The sequence below is a fragment of the Rhipicephalus microplus genome, chromosome X (genome assembly GCF_043290135.1).
Source record: "Rhipicephalus microplus isolate Deutch F79 chromosome X, USDA_Rmic, whole genome shotgun sequence".
Classification (NCBI taxonomy): domain Eukaryota; kingdom Metazoa; phylum Arthropoda; class Arachnida; order Ixodida; family Ixodidae; genus Rhipicephalus; species Rhipicephalus microplus.
Genome location: NC_134710.1, coordinates 37,520,276 through 37,539,536, shown reverse-complemented (window position 1 = coordinate 37,539,536; position 19,261 = coordinate 37,520,276). Strand labels below are relative to the sequence as shown.

At 41.6% G+C, this 19,261-nt stretch overlaps 1 protein-coding gene and 1 long non-coding RNA gene across 2 annotated transcripts; one reads left to right on the top strand and one right to left on the bottom strand.

The window, feature by feature from the left end:
• Nucleotides 1–3,541: 3,541 nt before the first annotated feature.
• On the bottom strand, nucleotides 3,542–19,143 carry LOC119175821 (DENN domain-containing protein 10). The gene is made up of 7 exons (XM_037426813.2): nucleotides 18,981–19,143; nucleotides 18,539–18,744; nucleotides 18,247–18,475; nucleotides 18,067–18,178; nucleotides 14,728–14,936; nucleotides 14,508–14,602; nucleotides 3,542–4,525 (listed from the first exon to the last, which is right to left on the bottom strand). Exons 1-7 carry the CDS (start codon nucleotides 19,018–19,020, stop codon nucleotides 4,352–4,354), a joined length of 1,065 nt encoding a protein of 354 aa, XP_037282710.1. The 5' UTR covers nucleotides 19,021–19,143; the 3' UTR covers nucleotides 3,542–4,351.
• LOC142775006 (uncharacterized) lies at nucleotides 8,174–14,295 on the top strand. Its single transcript, XR_012886629.1, has 2 exons — nucleotides 8,174–8,349; nucleotides 9,834–14,295. It is a non-coding gene; the product is annotated as an uncharacterized LOC142775006 (long non-coding RNA).
• Nucleotides 19,144–19,261: the final 118 nt, after the last annotated feature.

Below are 19,261 nucleotides of genomic sequence, written 5' to 3'. Positions count from 1 at the left end.
CGTCGTAGTTCTGGCACAGAGTTACCACTTCAGACACCGTGCCAGGAGACTTCGCCAGGAGCATTTGAAAGACGTCGTCATCAACACCTTTCATAATGTGCTGGATCTTGGCACTTTCGCTCATTGCGGCATCGACGCGCTTGCAGAGATCGAGTATATCTTCGATATAGGCGGTAAACGTTTCGCCAGGTTCTTGTGCCCGTGAGCGCAGGCGTTGTTCGGCGCGCAACTTCCGCACGGCAGGGCGACCGAAAACTGAGGATATTGCCTGCTTGAAAGTGGCCCAATTCTCGAACTCGGATTCGTGGTTTGTATACCACAGTTTCGCCACATTAGCCAAGTAAAAGTTGACGGTGCTCAACTTAGCAGCGTCATCCCACCTGTTTGGTCCACTGACTTTTTCGTAGGACGACAGCCAGTCCTCGACGTCCTGGTCTTCGGCGCCCGAAAAGATCGGGGGGTCTCGCTGGTGAACCGGGCCGGGGCAAGTAGGAGCCGCGAGAGGTGCTGTCTGTTGGGCAGCGTCAACTTGCATGGTCGACGGCAGCGTGCGGGATCGGAGTTCCAGGGTGTAGGTGATGCAGTTACCCAGCACCTCCACCAAATGTAAAGGGGGTTTATTGAAGGACTGAGCAAGCGGGTGGTAGCTCTAAAGGAACGCAGGCGAACCCAGATGACGGTGCTTGATCGCCGATCTCGTGCCTTCTTCTTGTGCCGATGATAGCTGACCTGATGGTATCAACGTCTTTCTTATTCACTACAGAATTAGTTTTCTTGCAAGTTGCATACTTTTTGTTCTGCACCGTGACAGAAATGTAAAACATAGGTCTTGTGCATGCCCTTTTTCAATTGTTCAGCCTCTATATTTTTTTACCAATGATGGCTCATATTGCTCCAAATTGACTGTAGAGTATCAAGAATTAGCCAGAGAGTGCATACAAAATATTTGCCAGACTTGAAAAATTCAAACAAAACACTGGAACTCTATATTACCCAGAACCTAGTAAATGTTTACTTGTAAATTTTCAAACATTTAAATATTGAAATTTGGAGAAAATAACTGTACTCCTCGCACCTTAGAGAAAATGCGGGCAAGATTTTATGGAGATCGGTGCACCAGAAGTACTAAAAACAAGCTGGGCAAGCTGAAAATGTCAAAAAGTATGTTTAAAGAAAAACCAAGTTTAAAGTTGAAATTGAATGTATATTAATGAAAGAGGTTGTGAAATGCGATCAAAATTGCACACAAAAAGGGGAAATTGTTCTTATAGTAGTTGTCGCCACTAAAATGAACCTGCAACAAGAGTTTCTCCATTACAGCTCTTTTGAGCAGACTCTTTGACGAGAGATTTTTTTGTCTACGTGTGCCGATACGCTCTTGCTTCGGCTGTTAGTACGGCAAACATTTTTTTTCTGGTGTTCACTGTCTCGTAATGTAGTAAGCGCTACCCAATCAATAAAAGGAAGCACACCCAGCTTGCACATTTTGCACATTGACAACGTAGCTACTGTGCGAGTTCCCGCTGGAGTAGGTTCTGCTCGTACTTAGTCTGTCAGTTGCTGCGCTTACGCTGGACTTCTCGCTCAACGCAACTCACCGTAGCATATTTGTTGCCAAAAGAATACTTTCGGGGCGCTTGCTGTGTTTTCATGGTAGTTCCAAAAACAGTGCCTTTGCATTTGTCAGCTGGTTCCCGAACGCATATTTCCAAACTGTGACATATTGAATAAACCACACCAATCACAAGGATGTTCAATACTATTATGTCAGCACTCAAGGAAGAATTTTTCTCGCGATATTTCTTGGTAGTCTAAAAGTCCTATCATCTTCTCAAGAGGTACTGACACACTGCACATGGAAAACTCATTGGATGCATCGCCTTTTAAATGTCTTTGGGTTTCGGAAGCTTTCTTTCTGGCAATACCGGTTGTACCGGCCCCTACCAAAGGCCTACCAAAACGGCTGACAGCAGCACAGGAAAATGGAAAAAGAAGATTGCCATTTGGCTAGTGTGTCGCTTCAATTTGAGCAGGAGTCTTCAAAATTTGTTCACCGACAAACACCTCACTAGTTGGTGATAGCACTTGCTACAGCTTTTTTCGCCCATAATGAAGGTAAAGATACGAGAGAAACATTGTTCAGCAGCAGAGCTTGATAAGACATGAACCCTGCAAGTAGGCTTCGTAATACACAAGGCATGCCGCGACCGTAGCGGTCCACAACCCATACCACATTAAATTTCCTGCATTCAGTTTGAAAGAAGGAAATGACGAGATTGGCGCCAGCGTGCCTGAAAGCTCATGAACTTGTTGGAAGAAGACGACGAGAAGCCATCTTTTACGTTCTGGGCTCGTGCGGACGGTAATAAAGATCTGTCCGAGTTCTTAAAGCCATGTCGGTTGTTCAGTTGGCCACATATTTTACAACGCGATTTAAAAGCCAGTCCCAGCACTCAGAAAATTTGGCAGAAGCATGCCTTTTTTTTTATTTCTTGTGATGCAGGAGCACGCAAAACTGTGGGGATTTGAAAAACCAGGCTTTGCTGATCTCCTCATGCTATCCACAATGGTGATTAACCACGCATTATCAGTCACGAGGCGCTAGCAGACAGCGCACTTTGGTTCTTTAAGCATCCACTTTGTGCTCTTTAGGCACAATTTTAACACATTTTGAGTACATCTCGACTTAGATTTTTATTTTCGGAACAGTCGATACTAACCTTTACAAAACATGTCAAAATAAACAAATCATTATTCTTGAATAAAAAAATCGCATTTTTCGACCCACATCTTTCCTTAAATTTATAATGTACAGTTTCAATCGATTTCTACCCTTAAATTTATAATGTACAGTTTCAATCGATATGTATAAAAAAATAACACTTCTATTCTTTATGCAACAGTAAATTTTTTATCACAATTGGAGGATAAGTTACCTCGTTCGCAAATTAATAATGTAAAGCTTCTATACATCTCTAGCAGAAAATGGTGTTTCAATTCTTCACACAACAGTGAAGCATATATCTCTATTCGGTAAGTCGCATAATCTGCAGGTCTCTACAATGGCCCAAGTTTTGCATGAAGACAGCCTTGGACTGAGTGTGAATATAGTGATTTTCCACTCCAACTGTTCCTTTTTTTGTGCATTCGTAAACACACGGGCTTACATATAAATGTCTAATTTGTTTGTATTTGTATGGTTGCTAAGACAATGAGATGCAATGCAAATGCACCACAAGATCACTATCTAGTTTTCTGGCCATCCCTGTAGCTCCATCGAAATTGGACACACAAAAAAAATTCTGGCTCACTAACCTCTGTCTTATAGTGTTAACTTTTGAAAAAAGAATAGTAACTGTCAAGTTTCTCTTAACCACTGAATGATCCTTTCTGTATGGCCATTTTTTTTTAACTATAGCAGCGAGCTACAAAATCAACTTATGTCATCATACCTGGACGTTGACACCAGCTGTGAAAAAAACCACAATTAGAAAAGTGCAGATTCCAACTTGCCGCATGTCTATGACACACACTTCGAAGATGTTAGTAGGGAGTTTTTTATTTATGGTTTGGCAGGGAGGCAACAGGCATGAATGTTGGGTAGCAGAGCATGCAGTAAAGAAGGTCAGTGGAGGGTATTGAACAAGATTTGCACAATAAGACATAGTAGTCTGGGACTTTATTTCTATCTGGTACTGCAGGGAAGCCTTGGGGGTGCTGTTGGCAATAAATGAGTCTAGGGTCCTGTGGAAGGTGCGAAGAATCGGAAGGGGGTCTGAAGTACTTCAAAACAGCAGAAGGAAAAGGCAGAAGTGAGGGCTGTGAATATTGAAGCATTTGATGGAGTTACATGAGCACTTCTGATGAGCCCCTCTAGCCCCACTGGTGGCCTGCAATGGCAAAGATGGATATTTTCTCTACAGAAGCATTAGAGTTGCATCAGTTCATCTGTAACAAACAAGTGCATCATACTACATTCAATTTGTGCACATAAAGATGGTGCTAAAGATGACTTTGGAGCTTCGTGGTTACATTAATTTGATGTCATTAGGCATAAATATTTGAAATTTTTTGTGCAACAGTAGAACACCCATGAAACAAGAATAAATTAACATGTTCAGTAGTATAACAGAAAATCTAGCAAAACTTTATGGCGTTGCTATTTCAATTCAAATAAGCAGCGTAAGATAAGCACCTTTCTTACGTACAGCAGCTATTATGTCACAGTGACAATGCTCGGAGGATTAAAATAACTGCTCCACCTGCACATTTATTACATGCTTAATATTGTAGAAATTGGCAATGAGCCCACAAGCAAAGTCACTGCATGCTGTGCGTCTCCAAGACTTGATCATGCATCCACCAGTCCTTCTGCTACTGCCAAGTTCCAGTAAAAGTTTTCAAGTGCAGGTGCTAGCTTGAGTCCCTGCAGTTTTGCAAAGCTGACCACTGGCTTGCCACTTGTGCCAGGAGCCATAGCACTCTTGATGTTGAGCAACAATTCCTCAGTCTTTGCTGCAATGTCCTGTGAGTGTTGCACAATCAAAATGTACAGTTTGTAAAAAAACACGCCACTTTAGGTGAACACACATATCAAACAGTGCAAGCAGGTGTTAAAAACGCTCTCTGAAAGGTGGAATATATTAACTACTGCACCAAAGCTGCTTTGTTATATAAGGCACAGTGGCTTAAAAATACTTGATCCTCCTGCATAAGCAGCTGCCATGGAGACTTATGCTTTAACAAAAATATTACAAGTTCGCATTTCCTTATATCTATTTTCTTATAAAATAAAGGGGGGGGGGGGGGGGGTATTGAGGCACTGAAAGAAAGCCTAACTTCCAAAATAACAAATGTAACACCAGTGTAAAAACCACAGCTTCTGTAAGTGAGGGAATAATGTATAATGTTCAAAAGGAATGGCACCAACCACCAAGTTAGAAATAATACTATAGAACTGGCTTCTACTAATTTATTAATCTTGACAATAATGACTTAAGCATACCCAAGTAGTGATAAGATAAGACAACTTATTATGAATTTAGGAAATAAATGATATCCAACCAGGTATTAGTGGATTTCCTTATAAAACAATTTCACTAATGCTCTTTCCAGACAGCTTTTATTTTAGATCCCATTTTCACTGGCATGAAAAGGGCTAACACAAACAAACTTTTACACTATGCAGGAGTGCCATACCGAATAAATACAATCTGCCGTAGGGCACACTTTGCTAGATTACTTACTACTCCTGCACCATTTGGATATGGTGACTGACTGCCCAGAATGAAATCAAGACATGAATAAAGCATGTGTCAGAATATATCAGAACAATGTGCCATAAACACCATTTAACATCATCACTGCTGTTATCATCACTTAGGGTATAAAACAGCTTCTTAGTGTGCTAGAGGGTCAAACATTTATCATCCAATCAAATCGTAAAAGAAAGCAGAACCGGTGTAGACAGATGGCAGACACCTGAAATGGTTCGTGAGCCTTACAAAGTTGAAAGCACTTGTGGCTTACAAGTTCAATTTCATAGCAAGTGTAAATCAGTGCATTATGGAAAGTGTGCAAGTGTATGCACATGAGTAAATTTATACAGGGTGTCCTGGCCAACTTGAGCTGTGCCGGTTGAAAAAAAGTGCAATGGAACGCGAAGATGCAACCAACAGTGTTTGGTCATTGATAACCCCACACAAGGTATTGAATTTTATCAGTGCAGTTATAGTAAATAGTATACTAATAGCTTAAATAATTGATTACTTGAATAACTGCAGAAGTTTAAACATCTAATTCTGCACTGCATTAGAAAACATCCTGATTAAAAATTTCTAGTATGCTACATCATTCCTATTTACTAGGAATGTGCGAATACCAAATTTTGGAACTTAATCGAATAAAAATTAAATCGTTATGACACCAAATCAAATACTGTTTGAATAGTTTTCGAATAGTAAGCCAACCATTTTCAAATTAGTCGTAAACAGCACAACATTTTCTTTGAGACAAATATTCACAAACTTTCACCAAAGAACACTACAGTTAGTTTTAATCAACTCAAAATAGCATAATTATGAAAACTAAGGTAAGCTCATGTACAGCAGATCCTAAAGCCTTTGTAATACAGTTAGACCTGCTAATAACAAATCTCCACATAACAAATATCTCGATATAATGATGTTTTTCTATTCACCACCATTACTCCATAGAAGCACCTGCAATCTCTATGTAACAAAGTAACAGTGGAAGATAACCCTAACATAACGAATTTTGCCACTGACAATATAAAAATTTGGTCGCAGGATTTGTCATGAGCACACATCTTTAGCGATTGCCCCGCCAACGACGAAACGCGAAGCAGTGGCAGCGCACTCGTGGCCGCGGCAACTGCCAGGCAAGAGTGATATTCCCTGCCTCTCCAAATCGCAAAAAAAAAACACCAGAAAACCACGCCTGCCTAAGGCAATTCCCAAGCACCGGTGTGGCAGAATACTGGGCTAGCACGCAGTAGACCCGGGTTCAAATCCCGCTATAGCCTTGTTTTTTTATTTGAGTTTTTTTTCTTAGTTCGTGCAATAATGGTTACAGACACTGGCGGCGACGGCGACAGACAACTACGGCGCCATGCGTGACTGGTGTTGTAATGGCATAACAGCTTTCGCTGTAAAAAGAAATCTACTTTTGCACGGGCAGTGCCACATTTTCAGTTAGCATCACATATGTGGGGCTGCGCTGGATATGCTGGTCCCTTTACCAAAAAGTTTTCCGCAGTACGTGTGTGGTTCACTCTTCACTTTCGATGCCATGCGCATGTAAATCGTTTCACTGCACGCCCATGGCGTGGCCCCCGACGAAGTTCAGCCTCGCTTTTTTATTTAAATGCGAACAGCCGTGCCGTCACTACTGAGGAAATTTTAGATTAGGTGCTGATGGAAACCCTCCGAGACCAGGGTGACAATGACAGATCTTCCGAGGTCGACTCGTCACACATTTAAGTTTGCACAGAGAATTCGAGGGACTGTGGCTTTTGCAATTACCCGATTAGCTCACACATCAACACGACGGCGTGTTGAATGCAATGCAATGAATGCGAGAGCAACTAATTAGGAATGGCAAAATCGGCAATGATCAATCGATTAAAAGTGCTCAATTAATCATAACTTATTTTCGGTTTTTCATTGCTTGAATCAATCAATTAAAATTTTAATTAGTCAATAACAGCAACCCCCACTCTAATTCCTAACACCACCCTTTAGTCGGTGCGCATGAGTGCGAGGCGAGCGATGCAGAGATGCAGAAATCGAGCTCACGTCATTTTTTTTCAAAAAGCTACAGCGCATATTGGTACACCAGTAGAATGAGCCCCAAGCCATTGGCCGCTCTACCTTGTAGAGACAAAAAACGAACTCGCCCTGGTCTCCGTCGCCTATGGCGTCCACCTCCAAGCCCTCGGTAGACGAAGAAAGTTCTTAACAGCGCAAACGACAGGAGGTGATAGAAGATACGAGAGCAGAGCGCTGAACTAACAACACAAATTTATTGCAAACCAACTGCAATATATAGGAAAACAGAATCTGCGCATAACCACGCAGCATAAGCAAACCGCACATACATGCGTCAAACGGCCTACCTTATCAAAAGCCAGTCATATCGGTGGACTCCAGATAACTAATTTCACAGCCGTGAAGAAAATTCGAGGGTACGCTAACACAGGAAGCACCAAGTTCTTGAATGTGGAAGGCTTCGTTAATATCACGCTCGCGCTTATTTTTGTCGCCCCATGATCACACACTTGTCAAGGATTGGCTGACAACCACACTTTTTACAATGGTCCGCCAGGGAACGCAGCCTTTTAGAGAGTAAGCATGCTCCCTCAACTGATCACTTATGCATCGGCCTGTTTGGCCAATGTAACAGAGCCCACAAGTGAGTAATGTCTTGTACACAATCGCTAAAACACATTTAACATAGCGCGTAGCGTGTTTCTTAGTGCATGCTTCTTTCTTAGGTCGTTCGCTGTTGACTCTGCGACATAGCCCAGCGTGCCATCAAAGGAACTAGAGTGAGGATGCAAGCGGCAAAACAGTGCGACGAAGTTGGGCAAACCACTTCGGCAAAGTCTGTAAAACAACAAAAGGCCTGAGACTTTCTGTCTTCGTTTCAGTGAAGACACACAAAGAAGGCAATCCCTTCAGAGCCATCTTCTCTGAGTGCAGTACTTGGGAGCACCCTGTTGCATTGAATCATCAGAGGTCTCTAGCAGTCCTGCCCATTGATGACCCCTGTCGAATCAAAAGGCCAGTCACCATCAGTGATTACCTTCGGACCGAGTGCCCGAAAGGAGTAAGCACCTTCTCTGTTGATGTCAAGGACCTGTTTTATTCTTTACCTCATGACCTTGTGTGCGATGAAGTTAGCCAGTGCATTGAGCATTATGGCTGCACCAAATTTCAGAATGTATGTAGAATTCATGTTCACATGTTTTTGGAACTACTGCGCTTTTATCTACATTCGACTTTTGTACTTCACAAGGAAACCTTCTACACTCAGCGGGAAGGAGTGTGCATTGGCTCCTGTTTAGCTCCGGTTCTTAGTGACCTTTTACTCGCGCGGTATGACAGAAGTCTCATGGCTAACCTTCATCAGACAAGCAAAGTTAAAGTGTTCCGATACGTTGACGACTTTTTAGTGTTTTACGCATTGATCAATCTGACCTTCGGCGAATTACCGGAGAGATATTTCACGTATTTTGATGTGAAATGAAGCAACTAGAACTAACATCAGAGCTTATTTATGATGACAAGCTACGATTTCTAGACTTAGAAATGCTTTTTTTGGTGGACCATGTCTGTTGGCGGTACAAGCCACGCTCAAAGAAAAGCCTTCTTCCTTTTACATCCACCCATTCTAAGCTAGTCAAGCGAAGCATCGCTTTTTCCTGCCTAAAGGCAGCTCTAACTCGCTCTTGTCACCACCAGATAGAATGAAGTTCTTCGCAAGAAGTTCACCGCCTTCAACAACCTGGCTTTCCTAATCCCCTGCTAACTTCTATAGCCGAGACTCTCATAATGTCTCTAAGAGTGCCTGATAAGAAACAAAGCAACAGCCAACTCAACAAGCCTCATTCTAGCACGGCTGTTATTCCCTACGTACACGAGGTTTCCCATAGGCTAAAGAAGGTCGCTGGCAAAACAGGTGTAAGAGTTGTGCTCTGCGCACGCGACAAGCTTGCTGGGCTATGTTGCAGGGTCAACAGCGAAGGACCTCAGAAAGAAGTGTGCACTAAGAAACACGCTACGTGCTATGCTGAATGTGTTTTAGCGATTGTATACAAGATATTACTCACTTGTGGGTTCTGTTACATTGGCCAAACAGGCCGATGCATAAATGATCGGTTGAGGAAGCACCCTTACTCTCTAAAAGGCTCCGTTCCCTGGTGGACCATTGTAAAAAGTGTGGTTGTCAGCCAATTCTTGACAAGTGTGTGATCATGATGCAATATAAAAATAAGCGCGAGCGTGAGATTAGCAAAGCCTTCCACATTTAACAACTTGGTGCTTCCTGTGTTAGCATACCCTCGATTTTTCTTCGTGGGTGTGAAATTAATTATCTGGGGTCATTTCGTACATGTACGTGCAATTTGGGGTCATTTCGTGCATGTATGTGCAATTTTGCTTATGTTGCGTGGTTATGCGCAGATTCTGTTTTCCTATATATTGCAGTTGGTTTCGAATAAACTTGGGTTGTTAGTTCAGCGCTTTGTTCTCATCTCTTCTATCCCCTCCTGTTGTTTGCGCTGTTAAGCACTTTTTTCATCTACCATGCAGCACCAACCAACCCAATCAAGCACTTTGTCCAAGCCTTCACCCAAGTTTCTAGCGTGGGCATTCACTTCATCGAGAGAAAGCAGCAAGACAATGTGTCAATGTTCAACAGAGATGTTTGTTCTCTCTACATTTCAGACGTGCAAGCGCATTGTCTAGTTACTTATTTTCTCTCTGTTCATTTTCGGCTCCGCAACGTTTCATCATATTTCATCGCACAAACTCCGCTCTCCTTGCCTTGGATAACAAGCGAACTTCTTGGCCTGCTGTGTCTATGACACCTTACACCTTTTTAGGTATTTTATTTATTTAACTCTCTGGTCGGCCATGGAAGATCAGTGGTTACAGTGCTCAGCTGCTGACGCAAAGGTCAGGGGTGGGGGTGAACCACGACACAAGCGCTTGTGTTGTGCACTTTCTTGTGTTTCTTGTCCTTTTTGTGCACTGATCGTGATGAGTATGTTCCAACTAGCCCAATTTGCTACTTCAGGGTTGAACCATACCTATAGTATGCTCGTGCGTGTGTTTGTGGCCCTTGTACTCTGGAACCCAAACTAACTTGATTAAATTTATGCGTAGTGGAACCAATAATTTGAAAGCACTCAAAATGTCCGAATGAGGGCTGAACATACCGATAGCAAATCGGTCAAAATTATTCTTGAGCTTATTGATGCTGCTATGATTGCTAAAAATTTTCCTATAAAGATGGGCAGAAAATTTGGATGGCGAAGCGAAAACAACCAATCTGGAGCAGGAGGAAAAATGTGGAATTGGAATTTCCCCCCCTAATTCCCAAAATATTTCCCAAAAATTTCGATTCCACATTCTTCTTCACTTAGTGAAGCATCCATCCCAATGGCTGTCTTCATCGGCGTATGTTGCAGGTAATCGTTGATATAGCATTTAATAAGTGGACCGACATTAGTTTTACATTGTTAAAAAGATATCATCAAACCCTCTTTTAATAGAGTTGTTGCTATTGCTTATTGGGCACAGGTTATTAATTTGAACGTTTATTTTTTCAAGAAGGCTTTGTAAAACTAAAACTTAAAGCATATTAAATGCTCCAAAAAGTTTTTATAGCCACTAAATGGGCCATAAAAACTGTTTCTGAACGCCTAAGGGAGATTCATACAGCCTTATAAATCACTAAACTGCTAACAATTTAAACTGGATAGCAAATTAAGGAAGCCTATCTTCCATATACAAGACCTTGGTTGCCACAAGTGTGGAAGACCTACCCATAATTTCAAGGCTTGTTCTGGGGGACTACAAGAATGACGAAGCTTATAAACAGGAGTTCTAGCGTATCAGATGCACCCGAATACAAGCACTGGGCGAACATACATGCATGCAGTGCGAGCGTCTTATCAACTTCCTCTGCCTCCTCGTCTCTGCTTTGCCTTTCGCGGCATTTCCTAACCATCCCCCAGCTGCATGTTTCTATATAAGTATTCAATCCATCTTATCGTTTGATTGTTGTGTATCTACATATGCAAATCAAGTAATAATAATAGTAATAATTTCAACCAGTGTGGTCACTGAAAACTCCTCCCATTTCAGTGTGCTCAAAGATGCAGGTTTCGAGTAAATACGACCTGCTACCGAATCACCCATAGATAATGGCCAAAGATCCTTCATTCTGTGACTTCACCCATACATGATGGTTCACCTGTATCCACTGGGTGAAAGTAGCAATTTTCATGAAGGCGTAAATGTGCACATATGATCTCTAGCACATCTGATAGAAAGACTTGAGATGAAACAAACAATGCGTTTATTTCAATTAATACAGCGCACGCCAGAGGACGACGAAGAATAAAATACACTTGACAGGTGCGCTGGAGTAGGCAGGCTTCGAGGCCAGTATGTTTCTTATTCTTTGTCCTCTTCTCGTGTGCGCGGTATCAACTAAGATAAACACATATCCCAACTCATTCAAGCTTCCATTTTCACACACACAATGTTTCTCAAGCAATGAGATATGCTGTTGAAATCACCTATAAAAATGTTGATTGATCAACTAAAACATCACACAGAAAGCAACTAATTTATTAAAAGCTAATTCGATTAATGATTTATTCGGCCATCCTTACAACAAATTGTAATGTTATACAAAGTAAGGCTAGGAACCAACTATTTTGGATCAGATATCGTGTAACTCCTACAAAACGCCGTGGTGTAAGCAAATACAGCTGCTCAAGGAGAAAGTGCTCCTTTTACACAGTCTCTTCGCGTTGAAAGCGCACTGATGCTTGCCGAGATAGTATGCGCACCAGCAATCGCGATCGTGCCCTTAGAATCAAAGTTCACTGTTGCTACTCCAACGACCCCCTTCCCCTTTCCGCGTTTTTTCATGCCCGTTAAATGCGGGTGGTTTCCTTTCTAATGATGATTGATATGTGGGGTTTAACGTCCCAAAACCACCATATGATTTTGAGAAACACTGTAGAGGAGGGCTCCGGAAATTTCGACCAACAGGGGTTTTTTAGCGTGCACCCAAATCTGAGCACACGAGCCTACAGCATTTCGCCTCCATCGACAATTTAGCCGCCGCAGATGGGATTCGATCCCCTGACCTGTGGGTCAGCAGACGAGTACCTTAGCCACTAAACCACCCCGGCGGGGCTGGTTTCCTTTCTGTTTGAGCATTCGACGGCAGTTCTAACACGCGGGGGCATGTATGCGCCCTTCTGGAGATAGAAATGGCCAGGCTCATGTGATCTCTGCTTGAGCAGCGCTCACGCCGAAAACTCCTCAAGAGTATAAATATAATTGAATAATGCAGTTTTTTACGGCTAAGTAATTTTTAAGTGAGCTTTGCCTTCAGTTCCCTGTTTGTTTAATTTGTGCATTTACTTTTTGAATTTTCGTACCAAACTTGCATTAGTGAAATTTTTTTAATGAATTTTTTCGGGAATTGGTCAATTTTATTATATCCAAGTTTATCTGTATTTTGTAACTGTAGGTTTAAATACAGCATTCACTAACATCATCAATGTCAGACTGTCACCTGATGGATGGATGGATGGATAGATAGATGGATGTATCGTAACACATAGCGTGTTACGCTTTAACACGGGATGCGCTTTAACACGTAACGTGTTAAAGCGCATCCCATTGGAATGCCCTTTAACACGTTACGGGCTGCTACCACGTCAGAACAGAAAGACCAAGTCTCTCTGCTGTCTCGTGGGCCCCTTTTACTGCCCATAACTGTTGTCGCCTTAGCTTGAGTAAACCTGGGACACAAAAACTAAACAATTTTCGGTCATACACCATATTGCTATATTTAACAAAAACAGATCAACCTGTCATCACAACATGCCCTGCACACCATAGGCATCTAAGCATCAATGTTGAAATCTACATCTGCAAGGACAATTTACGACAACACAACACTTGCATTGGTTAGTCATGAAGCTGCATGCAGTTGTAGCTCCCCCTTCAGTTGTTAAAAAATTTAAGCAGGAGCCGATTCTTGCGATACAGCTACGGCACAGTAAAAAGTGAGCAAGACACGAGTTTAAAGGAAAAAAAAACATGTTTAACCAGCAATCAATATAGCATCGGTAGTCTCATAAAATTTTGGACTGTGGGCAGGTCACTTTAGAAATTAAAAGAAGAAAAATAGTCTGTAGCTGTTCCAAGGCTTTGTTTGTTTTGGGGTTCTCCCCTTGGTGCTGATAATTCGGAAACTATTAGAAAAGTATTCGGTATTTTGAAAATTTTCAAATATGTACTATTGAATTCGAGTACCGAATTGAATACAATGCTATTTAATTTATTATTCGAAATTTTCAAATGTTTGCAGACCCCTTACTAGTTATTTTTTCTGCGTTTAAAACTTGTGGTATGAAAGGCAAAGAAATATGTACATGGAGCACACACCTTCAATTTTCTCAGAAGATGTTTAAAAAAACCAGTAGTCCTTGATGGTTGGCTTGACTGGCACAACAAAGTGACAAAGGAGCGCTGTCCTTATTGGCTGCTCATACAAGCAGCCATCAAGGATGCCACTGCCTAATGACTTTTTAATACTAATCAAGGCAGCTGATAAGCAGCCCTAGTTTTTTCACACCCCTTTCAGGCGTGCCAGTGTAGCGTGTACAACAGACGGGGCATGCTCTTTTATCGCGTCATTCGTTGCCTTTTTCTTCACATATTTGAAAAGCTGAAGTAATCAGGAATGATGTGGCAGGCCATAAATTATTTGTCCTGGTGTTTTGAATGCAATGCAGAATTAGACATCCAACTTTTCCCACTTATAGCAGTAATTCTTTACATAGGCAATTAATTTTTGCTAATCAACTAAGAACTTACAAACAATTGATTAGTATGCCCAGTGCTACTACAAACAAAATGCTGTTGGCTACATATTCACATCTTGCAGTTTTTTTTTAGTTTGCTTGGCCCAATTGAGCAGGGACACACTGTGTATGCAATAAATTATGAACTCACCCAAGCCACCACCTAATATGTCTGTAAATTTGCATAGACCAATGAATAAACAGTTTGATGAGTGCACAAGAACTGGCCACCCACAACACTCTAAATAAAGGTGAGTATGCCAAGATAAGTTTACATGAATTATTTAATTATGAATAAATTTAAGATAAGTGCTAAGCTTCTGGTCTTTTGTAGTACATGCATGCATGCATAAATAAAGTTACTTACCTGCACAACATTCTGGTCAGATAAATTATCATTATCTGCCTGTCGCACCATGAACATAGCAATTTCTTTGTGCATCTTACTCATCTGGAAGGCCTCTATAGAAGACAACAGTAATGACAGATGATTAGAGGAAGGCCATCGTACAAGTTGGTAAAGTGAAAATACTTGAAAAATGTTGCTGTAAGAGAAGGCCAATTGGCAGTTTCTGCATATGACGTACCTTTTGAATGTGGTGCCACAGTAATTTCAATAGCAGCCAAGTTGACGAAGACATCGTACAGTTCTAAGCGGCCTTCAACACTGGCATCACGAAACCCTGCCAAGTAATGTGGCATCTCCGACAGCTCAGCCATTTCAGCAGGAGTCAGCTCCATAAAAGGAAAGAAATACTCCCACTGTGGTTTGTGCGCGCTGAGAGCAGTAAAAGCCCTGGAAATAAAGAGATATAATATTCCTTTAAAAAAATGTTACACATTCCATTTCAAAAGTGCAACTTGTGTCCTACCTCTGCCTGACATGAATAAAATCTTGACCTACCATTCAAGTTCTATGCAGAAGCCAGGCTTGTGACAGGACTCTAAAACTGATTACAAACAGAATTCCAAGAAAGTGAGGAAACGTGCTTTACAAAGCATACTATTAACCTAAAAATAGCTTTCCTCCTTAAAACCTATTGCTACCACAATATAACTATCAATCTACAGTTGCATTCAATATGAGCTGCAAGGCAGTCCCAGAGGCTGAAAAGGTCCCAAGCCTGGACAATAACACTGGCAAAACATTGAGGGGAGATGCAATCCAGAAAAAAAATTGTTTATCTGTAGTCTAGGGCAATGATATTTTTCCTGTATATAGGCTTTTATGTTGACTTCAAATATGTAATTAGTTTTATAGTAAGTTGCACAGTTTGTTTTGTGCTATAATGATGTGTATAGTTCGTTTTGGGCAAACCTTACGGTTCTGAGCCTATAATGGCTCATGTTGTTCCACATTAACTGTAAAATGCTAATACCTATCATGAAAGTGCACATAGAAAATTTTGATGATCAAGAAAAATTGCAATATGAAAATTCTTAGAATTTTCAGCCCGTACTAATTGGTTCCTTTAGGTGCATAAAAATCATACAGACAATACCAAGTTATAAAGATACTTGCACCCTTCACATGTTAAGGTATAGGTGGGCAAAACTTCATCTCGATTGGGCTATGAGAAGTACCATAAACATGATGTCCATACTTAAGAATTTGCCCAAAAAATGATCTTGAGAAAAACACATTTAGGTGAAAGCTCCCCTATGCAAAAAGGATGTTTTTTTTTTTTTTAAATGAGTTCTTCCATAGAGCTTGGGAATCATAGTTATTGTGGGCATGTAGCTTTAGTGAACCCCTCATGCAAAACGCAATGGCAAGCAGCCAGGTTACAATTTCCAGGGGACTATAGACAATCTATAGTTTTTGGTAGCCAGCTTGTGCTCGTCAATAAAAGCTATTTTAACCTACTTCGAGTTTAATTACAATCTTCAGTTTCTTTGCCATGAAAGTAGAGGAACTAAACTTGTGGAAGCAAATAAAACCAAAAAATATGTAATTAAGAAAAAAACTTGTGTCCAACTCTCATCTCCCTTAAATGGGCTTACAGGATGCCAACATTAACAACAGTGCTTAGTTCACGCCACTTCCGACTTGGGTAGAATGCTGCAGCTGATATAGCATGCGACTGTAACTGAACAGGTTAAGCATCCCAATGGTATTTTTAAGCCTTTAATGTCTCACACTCGCGGCGATTTGCTGCGTTCAACCGTGCTCTGGATGCTAGCACACCCTACCTTAAAGAGTATCGGCACTTGCACTAGCTTTTCTTTAGGCTTTGTCAGCACATATAGCTTGAGATGATACCAACTGCAACATGAAGCACCATCCCTAAAAAGCCTTTATGTGTGCTTGACATCTTTTAAGCAAATGCCACTAAATACAAAGCATGAAGCACACATTTCTTAACGATCATGATCGAAAAAAAAGCTACAACAGAAGGCACTTTGACAGATCATAGCCTGTGATAAGCACCAGGGCTGCACATTAACGCTTTGCTGGTTAATCATCTGCACAATATACTTGAGTAGTGAATGTATTAAGGCTGTCTTTCCCTTACACTCTCTCAGCAATCACACGATGGCACGCCGGATTGCACGGCAACGCTCCATCGTCAGACGTCTCGTTGCAGCAGTCAAGTCGGTCGTATGGTTCCCATGCACACGCATCTCCCCTGAAGCCTGGCCACAATCCGCTCACTCATGCAAGAACGAAGATGCCCGCATCTTGTTCTATTCTGATTGACCCTGTCTCAATGGGCACAGAATTTGCCAAACACACTTCGGAATTTACGAAGTGTTAAATTTTTTGCCAAGGAGTCTTGTCTATCGTAAAAACACTCTGCCATACCAATTTCTGCTTTTTCCCTATATACATCTAATCTTTTTCACCACTTTGTCACCACAGCATTTCTGTCAACCAGTAAACTTCAAAGTTGTTAGGAATACCATGCACATGACACAAAAAAATAGTGATAGCACTATAACTTTAGTTACCGTTGCTATTTTTGAAGTTTACCGATATTTAGTGGAATACATATGCGCTTCATTTGTAATGAATTATCTTTACATGCACAAGCTGCAGCAAATATGAACCTCAGAAATCGACAAGAAACACACGTGCACCTTCCCAATTTTTCTAGCATGTATGTTTGCAACCTTGCCCCACCATAATACTCTTACTACATTTTTGTGTGTGTGTATGAACAGAGCTTATTTTTTATAAAACCTTCCACAACAGCTGCAGTTCTGTAAAAGTTACGTAAACGTAAAGGTTATGAAAAATTCTGGAGATTTGGAAGCTGTCAAACAATGTCACAATGCATGTCGCATCATAATTCAACAAGGCTGTCGGTCGGTGCACTTCTGATTGCACAAGAATCCAACTAGGATTTAACTTCTCGGTCACAACTGGACCAAGTGCGCAATCTGCACAAAAGACCCCATGACAGCCGTGCGATATAGTCCACATAGGGCTCCACCGTAAACAAAAACGGCCACAAAACACCAGCACATTACAGAGACTACTGCTTTCACAGTTGAAAAAAAAACAAGCACGGGTTGAGAGAAAAAAAGAAAAGGAGGATGAGAGGCATGGTTGCTTATATATGTAAAGTATACATTTTGCACTGGACCTGCATGTTTCTCTGAGCAATGTTGAAGAATACTGGAGAAAAGCAAATAAATCGGTGAGCTGGTAGTGTACTTTATGGCTTCTGTCTAGCTGACATTACAAAAAAAAAAAAATTTTCTTTTGCACACAAGTCTGCCTTTCATTATTTTCTAGCTAGGACTACTCCACAAACTGTGCACACAAAATTTGTTATTTACATTTCTAAGAAGTGCAAGTTCTGATGGCCATCAAGTTTCCACAAATGGCTAAGGTTCACAGCCGTTTCTCTTTAGAAACGTGCGCGAGTATGCTTGGAATTAAAGTTGTATAAATCGCCTAGCGAAAGCTTTGCACTCACCTGACGTAGTTTAGCAAAACGTTGAGTTTGTGGTGGTAGACAATCACCCTCTTCTTCAGGATGATTGCAGTGTAGATGATTATCGTCTCCAGACCAAACATTTTTATGATATCTACAGCAGAAAAGGCATTGGTGGTTATTGTTGAAAGCCGCTGCAACACAAATTCTGATGCATCCCACCTTTGATTGGCACCTGCGTAAGGCTGCGTTTTCGATCGTAGTTGCTCAACAGAAAAGTTCCGTTTTCTTCGGTCGTACACGAGCCCTTGACGGACACAGACAGAAAAAGCCGCAGCAGCGCTGTAGGGTCTCCGGTCTTGCAGTACACTTTGCTGAGTATTCTCGATAGTGTCTCGTACTTCTCGGGGCTGAAGTCTTTGGCGTGCAACACAAGGACGAAGAGTTTCACCTACGAGCAATGAACGCTCCTTAGATGCAAAACCTCAAGTATATTTTAACTAGACGCACTTACTCGGCTCAAGTTATCGCTGTCAAAAACTTCTGTCTGGTACATGTAAAACCAATCCCTGTGGTGGTGACAGTACCGGAACCATACTGGCCGTTCACTTGACATGTTATCGTTTTCCAAGTCACATTTTGCCAGAAGCAGGGAACGATCTTCCAGCGTGAATGACGGGTAAGACCACGTCCACAACACATCGTTATTGGTGTCTTTCTCTGGAAGCAGCAAGACGAGAAACGAAGGTCTTGGAAGGAGACGCACGAATGAAACATGTGTACGATCTCAGCCAATCGCAAAGTAGTTTTCTGGACTAGCGAACATTGGAAACATGCGGTACCGCATGTTTCCAAAGCCCTTGGTACCGGTAACCGCAGACATGAAGTTAAAATTTCAACCGTACGGCTAAATGTGTAGCGATGAACACCGGAGTGAATAGCATGTTCTGACTTACCTATAACTCCGACTGCTTTCAAATCATCAACAGCAGCCATGGCACATGATGGGCGTGCACGGTGCACAGTACACGGGCTACAACACTACTTGTTTACAACCTCATTTCGCTCTCCATGGCTACAAGCGCACACAGCTACAACAAATAGAGAGGCTAGTGTGATGAGGAGGCACTAGCGCGCTGAATCGTGCTAGAGTGTGCTCTAGTGGTGAGAAATATTCTCTGCAGTAGAGTGGCTAGTAGCGCGCCATGTGGCAGGTGTCGGCGCTACAAAGTGTGTT